The sequence below is a fragment of the Ictidomys tridecemlineatus genome, chromosome 2 (genome assembly GCF_052094955.1).
Source record: "Ictidomys tridecemlineatus isolate mIctTri1 chromosome 2, mIctTri1.hap1, whole genome shotgun sequence".
In the NCBI taxonomy this organism is placed as follows: domain Eukaryota; kingdom Metazoa; phylum Chordata; class Mammalia; order Rodentia; family Sciuridae; genus Ictidomys; species Ictidomys tridecemlineatus.
The window spans coordinates 178,496,637-178,510,073 of record NC_135478.1 but is presented as its reverse complement, the minus strand read 5'-3'; the positions used below and the strand labels follow the sequence as shown (position 1 = coordinate 178,510,073).

The following is a 13,437-nucleotide window of genomic DNA, read 5'->3' as shown; positions in this document are numbered from 1 at the left end:
CTTGTGCCTAGAACACCCTCTTGTCCTCTATCCCCCTTCACCCTACTGGTCCTTCAGGTCTCAGCTTTTTAGGGAAGTGTCCTTTGAGGGCTATCTCTCCTCTGGGGCTAGTTACCACGGATCTGTGCTTTATATGTACTTCTCACATTTTAGGAATTAACACAACGTTTTGTAATTGTCTGTTTCTTGATTCTCTATCTTACCGGACAGTACCATCATCCACTTGTTTATTTCTTTACTAACTGAACAAGTATGTATTGAGTAATTGTTAACCATGTCGTTGTTACGTACATGCATACACGGTCCAGACTCAGACCTTGCCCTTGACACCAAGCAGTGCTTTTTCTTCTCTGGGGTCTCGGGTCTAACAGGTTTAGGTTTGAACCAGCAAAGGAAGGAACGAAGGAACCCGGGAACAGTGTGCCGTGCAGCCTTCTGGGAACCGTAGTCCCCTGGTACGGGTCTCTCTGTAGAGCGCAGGCGGCGTACTCAGGGTGAGGCTTATTGCTGCTAACGCGCATGTCCGGGAGGCGGTGTGGGTGAACTGCGCATGTCTGAAGGGAGGGGCCGATGCCGGCTCGACGTCGCGCTGCGGGGGCGGGGCTGCCTTGACTTCTGGCGCTCCAGGACAGCTCTACCTACCTGTGGGGATGGCGGGGAGAGGGAAATTAATCGCGGTGATTGGTGACGAGGACACGGTGACTGGCTTCCTACTGGGCGGCATAGGGGAGCTTAACAAGAACCGCCATCCTAATTTCCTGGTGGTGGAGAAGGATACAACCATCAATGAGATTGAAGATACTTTCCGGTACGGTACCCTGCGAGGCCGAGCTGGCCCGTCTGCTGCTGGTGCGGGGTCTGGGGAGAGGGCGGAGGCGGCCGGGGACCGAGCTGTCAGACCCTGTTGGGAATGTGGGTCACTCCTCCCGGAGCAGAAGCCTCTGCGCCCCAAGTCCTCTTTGGGAACTCGGTATGAGCGGGGCTCTCAGGTCACCGAGTTCCCCCTCACATGACCGTGTGTCAGGAAAGAGGAGGAACAGTTTATGACCTGCCCCTGCCATAGCTGGACGTCTGGAAGCCCAGCCGGTGGCGACCGCCAGCCTCAGCGCCTCTTCCGGGGTCTCAGACTTTCACTTAGGGCCTTGCAATGCTCCAACCGTACGCTCGCTGAGAGCCTAGGGAGTGGGTTTGCGCTTTCTTGTACAGTCATCTCCCTTTGAGGCTCATAATCGTCCTGTAAGGAAGGGGTTATTCATAATGGTAAGTGAGAAAATTGCAGCTTAGAGAAGTTAAGCACATGCCCAAGGGAACCGCAGAGCTGGAATAGGAACCCAGTGCCCTTTCTGCTTCTCTTAAACCAGTACACACTCTGTGCAATTCTCAGTCTACCTTAGAATTTCCCTTTGTTCTAAGCACAGTGGGCTGAACATCTGGATTCTGCTAGCCATATACTTCAGTCCTCACTTGTGCCCTGGGTCAAGGATGACAACTTTAAAGTGTGGATGCAGGCATGCCCTTTAATCCAAGAGGTGTCTTGGTGGTTAGGATTGAGAAAGCTGGCCTCCTAGTCTTTTGGTCAACCCTTCTCCAGGGCTTCTGTGCCAGAATCAGGAAGAAACCACTCACCTGTTTCCCCTAAACAGCCCAACCCAGAACTGCTGGCTGAGACTGGTTCCTGCTGGCTGGTGTGTAATAGGCCCTGACCTGGGTGGCTGCTGTCTGCTGATCTCTAAGCAGTTTGGTAAAGTAACCCAAGTTGTCATTGGAGGACAAATTTCACTTCAAGAGTTTTACAGCTGGTTATGGGGGCTTACACCTGTAATCCCAGCAACTGGGGAGGCTGAGGCAGGAGGATCTCAAGTTTAGGTCAGCCTTAGCAACTTAGCAAGGCCTTCAGCAATTTAGTGAAATCCTGTCTCAAAATTGAAAGGGCTGGGGATGTAGGTTAGTGGTTAAGCACTCCTACATTCAATCCCTGGTACCACCCCCCAAAAAAGAATTTCCCATGTTTCCGGCATAAGAGATCTCAGAGATGGAGTCTAATCTACCCCAGTGCCTAGCCCAGTGTAGGTGCTCAGTAGTTTTTAATGAATAAAAAGGGAAAGAATAGAAGGATGATCACAATAAAGGACGGCTGCAGTGGCAAGTTTTATTTTTGGAAAGTGTGATTCCTTCATTGCTGAGTTTCCTATCTGTGTCCTTGGCTCATGCCAATGTTCCCTCTGACTCATCCCCCACCCTCATCAGTGGGGAACTTTAGGCCTTCAGTGGTCTCGTCAGCCCTATTTTTTTTGTGGTGCTGGGGTTTGAACCCAGGACCTTGTGCATGTGAGGCAAGCACTTTACCGACTGAGCTACATCCCCAGCCCTCATCAGCCCTATTTAAAAAAAATAATATTTAAAATGTCTAAATTAAGGAGTATCACACCACAATCCTTGTATCTCTTTTTCTCCCTCCTCCACCCCTATAGATAACCACTTAGTTTCTTCTTTATCTTTCTGGAATCTCTATGCAGATACATATATTCTTATCCTCTCCCCTTCCTATACAAAGGCGGCATATGGAATACACTGGCATCACCCTAATCTTCATTACCAGTTCTCTCTCTGAGCAAGGGAGGTAGAAACCAACCCTGACCAACATGGTCCTGAGCTCTTAAATGAAATTGCCTCATTCAAGGAAGGATAGGATTGAGAATGGGTTTAGGGTAGCAGTCTTTCCCTCTTGTCCTCTGTGCCTCTAGGTCACTTTCATTTCCCCACAACCCTGAGTAGGCTGTTGGGTAGGGGAGACAGCAGCCCCCTGGGCTGCCCTGGACTCCCATCTCATCTCTCTCCACAGGCAGTTTCTAAACCGGGATGACATTGGCATCATCCTCATCAACCAGTACATCGCAGAGATGGTGCGGCACGCCCTTGACGCCCATCAGCGCTCCATTCCAGCTGTCCTGGAGATCCCATCCAAGGAGCACCCCTATGATGCTGCCAAGGACTCGATCCTGCGCAGGGCCAAGGGCATGTTTACTGCAGAAGACCTGCGCTAGGGGACTCCCCCCGGCCCTGTAGCCCCTTGCTTGTTGCCAGGCCTCTCCCAGGCTTGCCATCCTTTGTTTCAAGCCTCTGGTTTTCAATTCCCACTCCTTCCCCACTCCACTGAGAGGCTGGGTGAGGTGTTTGTAGGCTCTGCCATTAAAATCCAGGCTGGTTAGGGAACAGGAAGCCCAACCATCTTCTCTCTCCATTACTTCTTCCCTGTGCTGATACATGGTGTCGTTATTGATGTTAAATTAAAACAATATTCTCGCTTCTCTTCATATGGGGTTGGGTGCTGGAAAGAACACATGTAGGGTGAGGCTTCTGGGGGAGATTAGATTGGCAAGGATGGAAAAAGTTCTGCCAAAGAGCCAGGCAGAGGAGTTGGACCAGGATGGAGGCTATAACGAGGACTAACTTTCTGGATCAAAGAGGACGAGGGAAGGGGGTCTGGGCATGGCTGAGCCTAGTCCCTGGTTCCCCCTGCCTCAGGCTGCATGGGGTGAGGAGGGAGCCTGATCCAAGGGACAGAAGCAGAAAGCACAGGAAACCTGGAAGCCTGTAATTCTAGACTGGGTTTTGATCCTACAGGAGTTTTGGGGTGAAGGTTTTTAACCTTCCAGGTTGTTGGAAGGGAGGCATGTGAGGTCCACTGAGGGCAGGGCAAGTAGAACCCTACCCTGTGTGAGGTGAGGCTTGGTTGCCAAGTGACTGTCCCAGGGAGCCATCTGCTGTCAGAAGAACTCTGCTTGCTGTGTTCACCCCTTAGCTGCTCATTCCTTTGCGCCATGGCACGGCAGCTCAACTTGGACACAGTGTGGCAAAACTTCTGGAAGGAGGAATATCTAAGGGAGAAGATGTTGCGCTGTGAATGGTACCGCAAGTATGGGTTATTGGTGAGGGCCAAGCAGAAGGCTAAGGTTGCAGCCCGTCTGCCCCTCAAACTGCCCACCCTGACACCCAAGGCCCGAGTCTCACCGCCACCTGTCCCCAAAGCAGTCCCTGCCAAGCCCCCTAGCCCTGTCTCTGAGGCTCCTTTTCAGACAGAAATGTACCCAGTACTGCCTGCAACTCGGGCTCTGCTGTATGAAGGCATCTCCCATGACTCCCAGGGGCGCTATCACTACCTCAACACTCGAAAACTGGACGTGCCAGAGAAGCGCTACCTCTTCCCCGTCACCACCAACTTCACATATGGCTGGCAGCTGGGTGAGCCCCAACCTTGTGGAAATTAATTACAAACAGAGCACTTGCCATGGGCCAGGGAGCAGACATTGTAATGGAAGGTCAGACTACAAACAACAAGGAAATGTCCAGGGAGGACAAGTTCTTGGGTGTGGTGGGGGACATGTGTTTCTTTAGACTGAATTATCCAGAAAGGCCTTTCTGAAGCCCTCAATGCTGAGCAAGTGGCAAGAAAGGGGTTTGGATTTTATTCTAATTGGAGGAGGGTTTTAAGAAGATCAGTGCTTTTTAAAATAATTTTTTTTTGTAGTTAATAGCTTTTCAGGGGAATTTATAGGATCTGGCAGGTGAATTAGGCATCTGTTTTGAGTTATCTAGGCAAGACATGATGGTGGCTTCAGATAGAGGGATTATTAGCAGTAGAGCTGAAGCCAATTTGGAATGTTTGGGAGGGAGACATGGATGGGTTGACTGGGAGGGAAAGGAAGAGAGACCAGTGGCAACACCCAGATTGAAAAAGGGTAGGGCTGGAGGGTCTTGAAGACAGAATGGGCTTGGCCATGGTAGGCTTGAAGTGCCAATGAGGCTGGACATCAGGATGGAGGAATATCTGGAAGGAGAAATATCTAAGGGAGAAGATGTTGCGCTGTGAATGGTACCGCAAGTATGGGTTACTTGCAGTACCATTCAGGATGGAGAAAGTCTGGACATCAGGATTGAGGTCAGAGTTGGAGAAGTAAATTCAGGGCTTACTGGAATATAAGTGTAACTTAAAGCCCAGAGATGGGGTGAGGTCACCTGGAGAACTGGAGTTGCTGAAATCTGACTTGAGGGTGGAGTCAGGCATAGGTGGAAATGGTGTGGCAGAAAGGCTGTCTGCTCCCTAACCCCGGCTCAGTTTTGGTTTTCCAAAAGTGCTGCTGGTTTGCTGGGTGGTGTTGAGAGCCACTAATCTCAAGAGAGATCACTTAGTCCTGGATCTTTTCCCAGCTGTTTGAGAGCCTGTGCAGGAAAGGTGGGTGGTGGGGGGTCAGTACAGTTGAAAGTTTACCCAAAAAGCTCCCACATTTCCCCTAGGACCCTAAGAGAGAAGTAAGGGGAGCAGAGGTAGAAGGCCCCTTCTCTGCAGTCTATCCTGGGACAAGCAGGGCTGGCAAGGGATCCTGAAGCAGGGGATGATGATGGCTGACAGCTGTCAGGTCATGTTGCCACTGGTGCAATGTCCAGGATCCAGCCTGTATTTTCCTGAAGTGCTACTCCTCAGAAGCTTTTTATTTATTCACAAAAAGTAGATCCAACACAGACAGAGTCTTAGTGCTATGCAGACAAGATAGCTTCTGTGCTGAGTTCCTTCCCCAGGAACTCATTCCTGGCCTCTGACATTTTTTCCCAAGGTACCCCAGCAAAGCAAGAACTGGCCTCCTGCAAGATGTGCCACATAGAGTCGTTCTTCCGGAAGAATGGGGCCTTTTCAATGCTGGATCCCCGGGATCTGGCCCTCTGACCTTTAGCCCGTGGGAGGCACGGGAAAAAATAACAGGCCTCCTGGTAGGGCGAAGCTGCTTTGTGTTTCTGGTCTGCTCTCCCTGGCCCTGAAGCTGCGTTCTAGGCCTTTCTGACCTGGCGGTAGACGTCTTTGCCTTTTCCTTAACTCCTATCTCCTTAATTATCCCTTCAGAGACCCAGCAATGCCCAGAGCCATCGGAAAGTGTGGGCGCTATTCTTCAGGTGCAGGCTTCTCAACGCCAGGGGGCCACAGTAGCTCCTGGAAATTCCGGGTATTCCTGGGGAGACAATGGTCTGTCATCCAGATGCCAGGGAAAAGGGACTCTATCACTCCCCCCAAAGTTCCCTGCCACCCCCCCCCCCACACACACACCTGGTCCTGAGCGCCCGCAGCCACCGGGTCCTTTCCAGGTGCACTTGTTCTAGCTGCTTCCGCAGTGCGCTCCACCGCCCGGTCACGTCCTCCTAGGTAGGCAGATGGCTGAGCCGATGTCACTGGCCAGGGTAGCAACTGCATCACACACCCGCCCCTCCGGCGCTCCGCCCCTCCCCGGGCCAGGTCCCGAGGGACCCGCCGCCTTCACCCCGGGCTCTTCTTGCCTGTGGCGGGAGCTGAGCCAGGCTGGAAGGGAGCCCCAGAGGGTGAACTCGGCAGTGGCGGTGGCTGGCGATGCGGAGCCGTTCCAAGACCTGGAGAGGCGGCAGTCAGCTCGGAGCCCTGCCCGCCTGCCCGCCGCAGGAGACTAGGTCGGCCCCGCGCGGGTACGCACCCGGAGCCGCTGCTGCTCGCGTTCCTGCCGCCGTCGCCGCCTGGCCGCGCCATGCAGCTCCAGCAGCCGCTGCAGAGCCATCTCCTGCTGCGCCGCGCTCACGCTCGCCGGCGCCTTCTCCCCGCCCAGGGGCCCAGGCCACGCAGCCTTCGAAGCTTTGGGTCCCCCAGGAACGCCCCTAAGCTCCCGGAGCGCGCCCGGGAGCTTCACCTCACCCACCTCCTGCTCCGCGGGACGGTGGCCTCCTCCCTGGGTAGCCTGCTGCCCACAGCCCTCGGTGCTTAGTGCCGCCAGCATCCCACCTCCTGGGCCTGTGAGTTGTCGGGCCAGGGACCTGGGGTCCAGGAGAGGAGCCCACGCCCCATCCCGGGCGGCCCCTGGCTTTATCACGGCCTCGGCCGCTTTGTGACTCCGGCCTTCCGGCTTGGCCTGCATTCGCTGGGTGGTTTTCCCCCAGCGGCCTGGACTCTCCCTTTCCCGAGCCCTTACAGGCGCTTCTCCCTGAGTCACCTCCCATGCTTGTGAGAGAGGGGCTTCCCAAGATTGAAGGGTTTTCATTTCCTGACCCTGCCCAATCTCCTTTCTCTGGCACTTAGGGCTATTTCCTCTTTGAGGGATTTCTTTGTTCTCATCCTGGGGTGCCTCCCCACTCTGACCCTGGAATGTCTTCTCTCTCTGACTCTGAGATACTTCTCTGTTCCCCCACTGGGAGGTGTCCCCTCGCTGACCCTGAGGTGTCTTTTCTGTCTGGCCCATAGGGTCCTCCTGTCTCTGACTCTGAAGAGGGTCCAAACTCAGCAGTTTCTGAGTTTCTCTCTCCTGACCTAGGCCAGAGCCCAGCCCCTGTGGGGTATTTTGGGGTGCTGGCAGGCACTGCAAGGCCAGGACAGAGGGCTCTGAAGCTTTCTGTGTCAGTTTTCTCCCTGGCCAGCTCTGTAGGTGGGGCCTCTGCATCCCTGGTGCTGGCTCCTCTTGGCTCCTGTCTTCCCTCTCCAGATCCTGGGAATGAAAAGCACTTTGGGTCCAGGCTTGAGAGGGAATCCCCAAGCCAGGGCCCTTCCCCTAGAAGAACCTGGAGACCCCAGTGACTAGTCCTTGCCTGATTGCTGAATTTACTAAACCTCTTTTATGTGGTGTAAGAGGTGCTTCAGCAATGATCCCTTTTCCCATTTGGCTGCAGGAGGCAGCCCCACTTCATCCCGCAGCCTCCTCCCTGGAAAGCTCCATTTCTGCTGTCCCAACCTGAGAGAGTCCTGGTCCAGAGTCCACAGAGCTAGTGGTGGTAGGGTTCAGCTCTTTTAAGTGACCTAAGAGAGAAGGATCAATGTTGAGAGCACTCCCTTCTCATGTCCCAGCTTCTCACACACATTCCCCCCTGAACTGTAACCTGGAAGCCTAAGGGGCTCCTAGTGCATGAAGGACCATGGAGCCCTGAGAGTGCTGCTTGAACTTCATGGCTGTCACAGTTTATTATTCCATGTTTATTCCCATTACCTGCCATGCATCTGCTTGTCAGGTGTGCCTGCTAACAGCCAACTCCATCTCCCTCATCCTCCCAGCCAAGGCTGGCCACTATGCAATGCCTGGGAGTGAGAAAGGCCTGTTTGCCGGTGCTCCCTCTGCATAAGGATATCCCCATTTTGTCCTGGTGTGTGTGTTCAGGTTCACAGAAGAAACCCACTGTGTGTGCCATGATTTTTCCTGTTGTTAAAATCCTCCTTAACCCCCCTCCTTTTTTTTTTCTTTCTGGCAACAAAATAAAATGAAACTTAAGTAAAATTTTAAGCCAGAGCGTGGCCTAAAAAACTGCAAGTCTTCATAATGAACAAAGAAATCTAAAAAAGGGATGTGCTGTCACTGCTCCTGCAGCTGTGGAGGAAGGAGAGATGTTCTGCATCCATAAAACTAATTGAAGGAACCTGCTTTCATAAGTATTAAAAACCTTTCACAAGAATATTGCATTTTTCTCTGGTAAGCAATGCAGAAACCTGTGAATATTCATAACAGTAACCAAAGGGGTGTGGTTTCTATGGAACTAGATCTGAATTTCAAAGGGTTTTGTGAACAAAGAAGTCTCAGGAGAGACTTCAGAAATGATTGCTGCAGAACTGTGAAAGCAGCCTCCTACACCTGTCTCTGAGATGCTCACCTATTGTATTCCTAGAGTTTATTTCCCAGGTAATAGTGTAATTGACATCTCTGTCTTCCCAAGAGATAAAATACTTGTAAAAATTTATCTGTCAATCAGGAGAGAATCATTGGCAGTCCTCTTCTTTCATGTGTGTGATGGGACAACTAAAAGTTTATGACTTTGCTATTATTGTTTAACAAATAATTTAAGTCTGTTTCCTTTAAATTAACAGGCTCATGCCCACAGTGTCCATCCCATTGAATTCTAATTGCCTGTTTAGAGTCATGCTCTATCACTGGGCTTTGGTCTCAAAGACTCAAGGTATCTATTGTTCTCCATATGTCCCCAGTGCCTGGTATAAGGGTGGCAAACAGGTGGCCTAGAATTGCTATTCCTCTTCCTTCTCCCTGGGCAGTCAATGATGGTCATTTCCTGCCCACTCAACAGAGCCCCAGTTAAAAACCCTAACGGGCACAGCATCTGAGACAACTGGTGCCAGTCAGGGAATTGGCACATAAAATTGACTTGCCATCCCTGGGCACCCAATGAAAGGTGCAAGATGCAGAATAAGTGAAAAATGATGGAAGTCTTTGGACTTGGAATGAGAACTTCTCTGCTCCCAATCTAATCTGGTTTCTCCAACTTCAGGGGCTCCCTGCTATCTTGGCTGCCCATCACGTCCTGTCAACATACCAGGTGTGGCCTCTGTAGGTATGCCAGGGCCCTCCCATCTTGGGTCTGCATCTCTCCCAGCTTCACCCAGATCCACGGCAGATGATGGGTCTGCTGTCTGCATCCTGCAGGATTTAGGGGCTACCTCAGAGGCACCTCCAGCAGCCCCATAGTTGCTGGAGAAAGGAGGGAGCTTGCTTCAGTCTTCCTAGTCCCCAACACCCCAACACCCAAACTCTGAGTCCAGGCTGGCCTCCTCTAATCCCTAAACCCATTGGATTTTGGAACTGGAATTCTGAGGTTACCCTTCCAGGGGCTGTGGAGCAGGACTGTGGGAGGAGACAGGGGGAAAAGGCCAGGTTCTTGGTCACTTTGTATGTCAACAAGGGAGTGCCAGAGTCCCTGGGAGAAAGACTTACCCCTCTGGGAACTGATGGTTCTGGCTCAGGGAATCCCTAGTTTGGGATGAAGGCGACAGCCTGGAACTCTGGAAAATTTTGGGGAGCTCAGGACACAGGGCATCATCCTTTAGTGTGGTAGTCAGCCTCTAAGATGCTCCCTGCCCCCCATAATCCTTGTCTCCTGGTGTTCATGAAGTGGACACATAAGTGGCCTTATGTGTCCCCTTTCCCTTCCCATCCACTGTAGAGAGGCTACCAACAGGCCCAAAGCTACTCTGGCAGCTGGTGGCTGAGCTGGGACTGGGAAGTACATCCTCAGTTCTTAGCTCTGTTCTGGGGTCCTCACCACAACATCCCCCTCCTGGAGGGTCAGCACAGCTCTAGCCCTGGAGGGAGCCCCCCACTCAGCAGGGGCTGCTCAGTGTGTTTGTCTTAGTGCTACCCTAGACACCAGTGCCTCTGCCCTCAGGGACCCTTCCAGGCACAGTTCTCCCTCACACAGTCACATGGACAGGCTTCCCAGTGTCACTGCACAGTTGATTTGACAAGCCAGTAGTTAGCTATGGAATAACACTAGTCCCCATAAGTATCAAGAGGTTCAAACCCCTTGTTTAGATGAGTTCACTGGTCCTCAGAGAAAGATCTGCCATTGTCCACATTTTACAGCCAATGGAGGCTCACAGTTCACAGGGAGCATCAGAGCAGAGCTCTGAATCCAGGGCTGTTAGTCTCTAAAGCTCAAGCATCTTCGTGACCTTGAGGGGGTCACACCACAACCACCCCAATGTCACACAATGTCTCTCTCCACTCACCAGCTGCTCCAAGTCCCTGCCAATCCTGCTACTCACCTGGCTGTGCTGGCTCCATGCACGCTGGGCCTGGTCCCTCCAACCACCAAACTGGGTCCAAGGGGCCCTGAAGAGGCCCAGCCCTGCTCCAGTCAGAAGATTCAATTCCCAGAGGAGCTGCAGGAAGGTGGACAGCCAGAGTGTGAGGGGCACCTAGCCAGCCCTCCCCACCCCCATGGTCAGCCCCTACCTGCTCCTGGGCCCACCGGCTCCGCTCCATCTCCAGCAGTACTGTGGTTAGCTCCATCCCTGGGGGACAGCCCTGGCCCTCTTGCACCTGGTGGGGATGGGAGGGGAGGTAGAATCAGGCTCCTGCCTGCACCCCTTGGCAATATCTGGCCTCCTCACCTGCCAAAGTGCAGTCCGGAGCTGGCCTAGGTCTGCAGGGTGCCTGAAGATGAGGTAGTACAGGGCCAAGGCCTGCTTGGGACTACAAGGGAGCCCTGGGCTCCCAGGTATAGTTGCCTGCGCCATGGGACAGGGGTTAGGGCAGATGCCCCCTCCTTCCTCTGCCTCTGCCATCAGAGCCTGGAGAGAGATGGAGGATTGGGCACTGAGGACCAGGAGCAAGGAGAAACAAAGACTCTGATCTCAATAATTCAGGGCCGACTGATACCTGAGCAGGGCCTGGGGCATAGGAGCCTTACAGAGACTCTGGCCTGACTCCAAGACCACTTGGAGGTAGCAGAGTACAGTGCAGAGAGTGACCCTGACAGAAAGAGGTGTGTGCATGTGCTCATTTGCAACCCCCAGTGAGTATCAGGTTCACATATATACAGGTTAACATCCACGTGAACGTTCAAACTGTGATGTGTGGTACAAATGTGTTTAGGATGGGCAGCGGTGGCAGCACATGTGGATACCTCCTCAGCAGCTCCATGAATAGGTGCTATTGTCCCAATTTACAGATAAGAAGCTCTGAATCCAGGGCTGCACAGTGGCACATGCTTATATTCCCAGCTACTTGGGAGGCTGAAACAGGAGGATAGTAAGATGGAGGCCATCATCAACAACTTAGTGAGATCTTGTCTCAAAATAAAACAAAGAGCTGGGATATGTGGTTCAGGAGAAGAGTGCCCCTGGGTACAGTGATCCCCAGTACTGGGGTGAAAGGGAAACTGGCTCTGGAGAGTAACTTGCTTTAACACGTGGTAGTGTTTCCCCTGCCTATGAAGACAGACAACCACAGTGACAAACACTCTGGGGGCACATGGCTCCCAGGAGGCAAGGCATCCATCACTAAGAGGTGTGACAGTAAGAGGCACAAAAATGGCCCATCATCACCTGCTAAGTGCTGTCCACAGGCCACCCCATGGACTCCTCCCAACATGCACACAGACACACAGACACTCACACACACACACACACACACACACACACACACTCACACACACACACACACATACACATTGCTGTCATGTTACAGATGAGGAAACCATTTGTATAAGTTATAATGAGAGGGACTGAATGCAGGAGGCTATCTGGGCTAAAGCTGGGATGTTGAATGTTCCTCAAAGGCCTATGTGTACAAGGCTTAGTCGCCAGGATCACTAGTGGGAGGTGCTGTGGACCTATAGGACCTCCTGGGAGGGCCTTAGGTGTACCTTTGATGGGGTTGGGGGAATTCTGCTTCCTCCTGTTTCCCAGCTCACGTTGGGAGGGACCAGGCCCAGCGTGCAGTTGGCTCTGACACACATTCCCCACCATTTAGATCCAGTGCTCTTACCAGAAGCTCAAAACATGGGGTCACCGATTTCAGATGTGAACCCCCAGAACAATGTGCCAAAATAATTTTTTTTTTCCAGTACTGGGCATTGAACCCTGGGTTCTACCATCAAGCTACATCCCCAGCACTTTTTATGTTTTATTTTGAGACAGGACTTCACTAAGTTGCTGATTCTGGCCTTGAACTTGTGATCCTCCTGACTCAGCCTCCTAAGTAGCTGGAATTGCAGGTATGAAACATTGTGTCTGGTAACCTTTTCTCTTTTTAATTGCTCATGTATTCATTATAGTAATAGAAAGGTGACTAATACAGTCTGGAATCCTTTACATCCTTGCCATCATAAGTAACTTCACCTGACTGAATCCTTGTCACTGCTCCAGGAGTGAATGGAGCAAACTCTCCTCTCTGGGTCTCAGAACAGCTTCCCCTGGAGAAGGCTGAGCTGGCAGAGAAGGTGACCCCCAATTTCAACTCAGTGCTCTTTTACTTAAGTAAACAATAAGGGACTGGGCTGTGTCCTTTTCTAGATCACTGAGCCCTCACTTCCCATTAGAACGTTAGAGACCTAAAATGACAATGGAGTTCCCTTGATCTTACATCCAGGGACCCTAAAACTCCAAGGTCCCCAGCAGTACATGGCAAAGAGAGCTCAAATTCTGACTTTGTCAGTTGTTTGTTTCCTGATAACTGGGGATTGATCCTAGGGATGCTCTGCTGCTGGGCTACATCCCTAGCCCTTTTCATTTTTTATTTTGAGGCAGGATCTTGCTAAGTTGCCCAGGTCAGTCTTGCACTTGCATTTTCCTGCCTCAGCCTCACCAATAGCTGGAATTAGGGAGGTGTGCTAGGTTTCTGTTCACGATTAAAAGGCTCAGGGGTCACTCCAGGTAAACTGGGCTAACTGTGCTGTGCAAAATAACCACACAAGAGACACAAATACCTTTTTCTTTGGGGTCGCTGTGACGGCTCCTCTAACCTTAGGGGTCCGCAGGAAGAGAGAGAGAGCATGCGTTGACCCCTTTTATTGAGGAGAAGCTATTCAAATGAGGCAAGGGGTCAGGTTTCAGGGGGCTGAGTCTATCTTCATGATGTCCACTGTGAGCAGGTTGACTGACATCTGGGTAGGCCACACCCAAGGGCACAGTAGGAGAAGGGGACACACACA

The 13,437-nt window shown here is 52.0% G+C and overlaps 3 protein-coding genes and 1 non-coding gene across 4 annotated transcripts; 2 read left to right on the top strand and 2 right to left on the bottom strand.

The window, feature by feature from the left end:
* Window positions 1–567: 567 nt before the first annotated feature.
* On the top strand, window positions 568–3,225 carry Atp6v1f (ATPase H+ transporting V1 subunit F). The gene is made up of 2 exons (XM_005319437.5): window positions 568–808; window positions 2,843–3,225. Exons 1-2 carry the CDS (start codon window positions 651–653, stop codon window positions 3,042–3,044), a joined length of 360 nt encoding a protein of 119 aa, XP_005319494.1. The 5' UTR covers window positions 568–650; the 3' UTR covers window positions 3,045–3,225.
* Window positions 2,130–7,448, bottom strand: LOC110597580 (uncharacterized). Its single transcript, XM_078040258.1, has 4 exons — window positions 6,495–7,448; window positions 6,325–6,414; window positions 6,098–6,189; window positions 2,130–6,002 (listed from the first exon to the last, which is right to left on the bottom strand). The coding sequence occupies exons 1-4, from the start codon at window positions 7,446–7,448 to the stop codon at window positions 5,936–5,938; spliced, it is 1,203 nt and encodes a 400-aa protein (XP_077896384.1). The 3' UTR covers window positions 2,130–5,935.
* Window positions 2,292–2,365, bottom strand: Trnav-cac (transfer RNA valine (anticodon CAC)). The gene has a single exon. It is a non-coding gene; the product is annotated as a tRNA-Val (tRNA).
* Window positions 3,822–8,448, top strand: Spmip1 (sperm microtubule inner protein 1). Its single transcript, XM_013356031.4, has 2 exons — window positions 3,822–4,242; window positions 5,613–8,448. The coding sequence occupies exons 1-2, from the start codon at window positions 3,822–3,824 to the stop codon at window positions 5,720–5,722; spliced, it is 531 nt and encodes a 176-aa protein (XP_013211485.1). The 3' UTR covers window positions 5,723–8,448.
* Window positions 8,449–13,437: the final 4,989 nt, after the last annotated feature.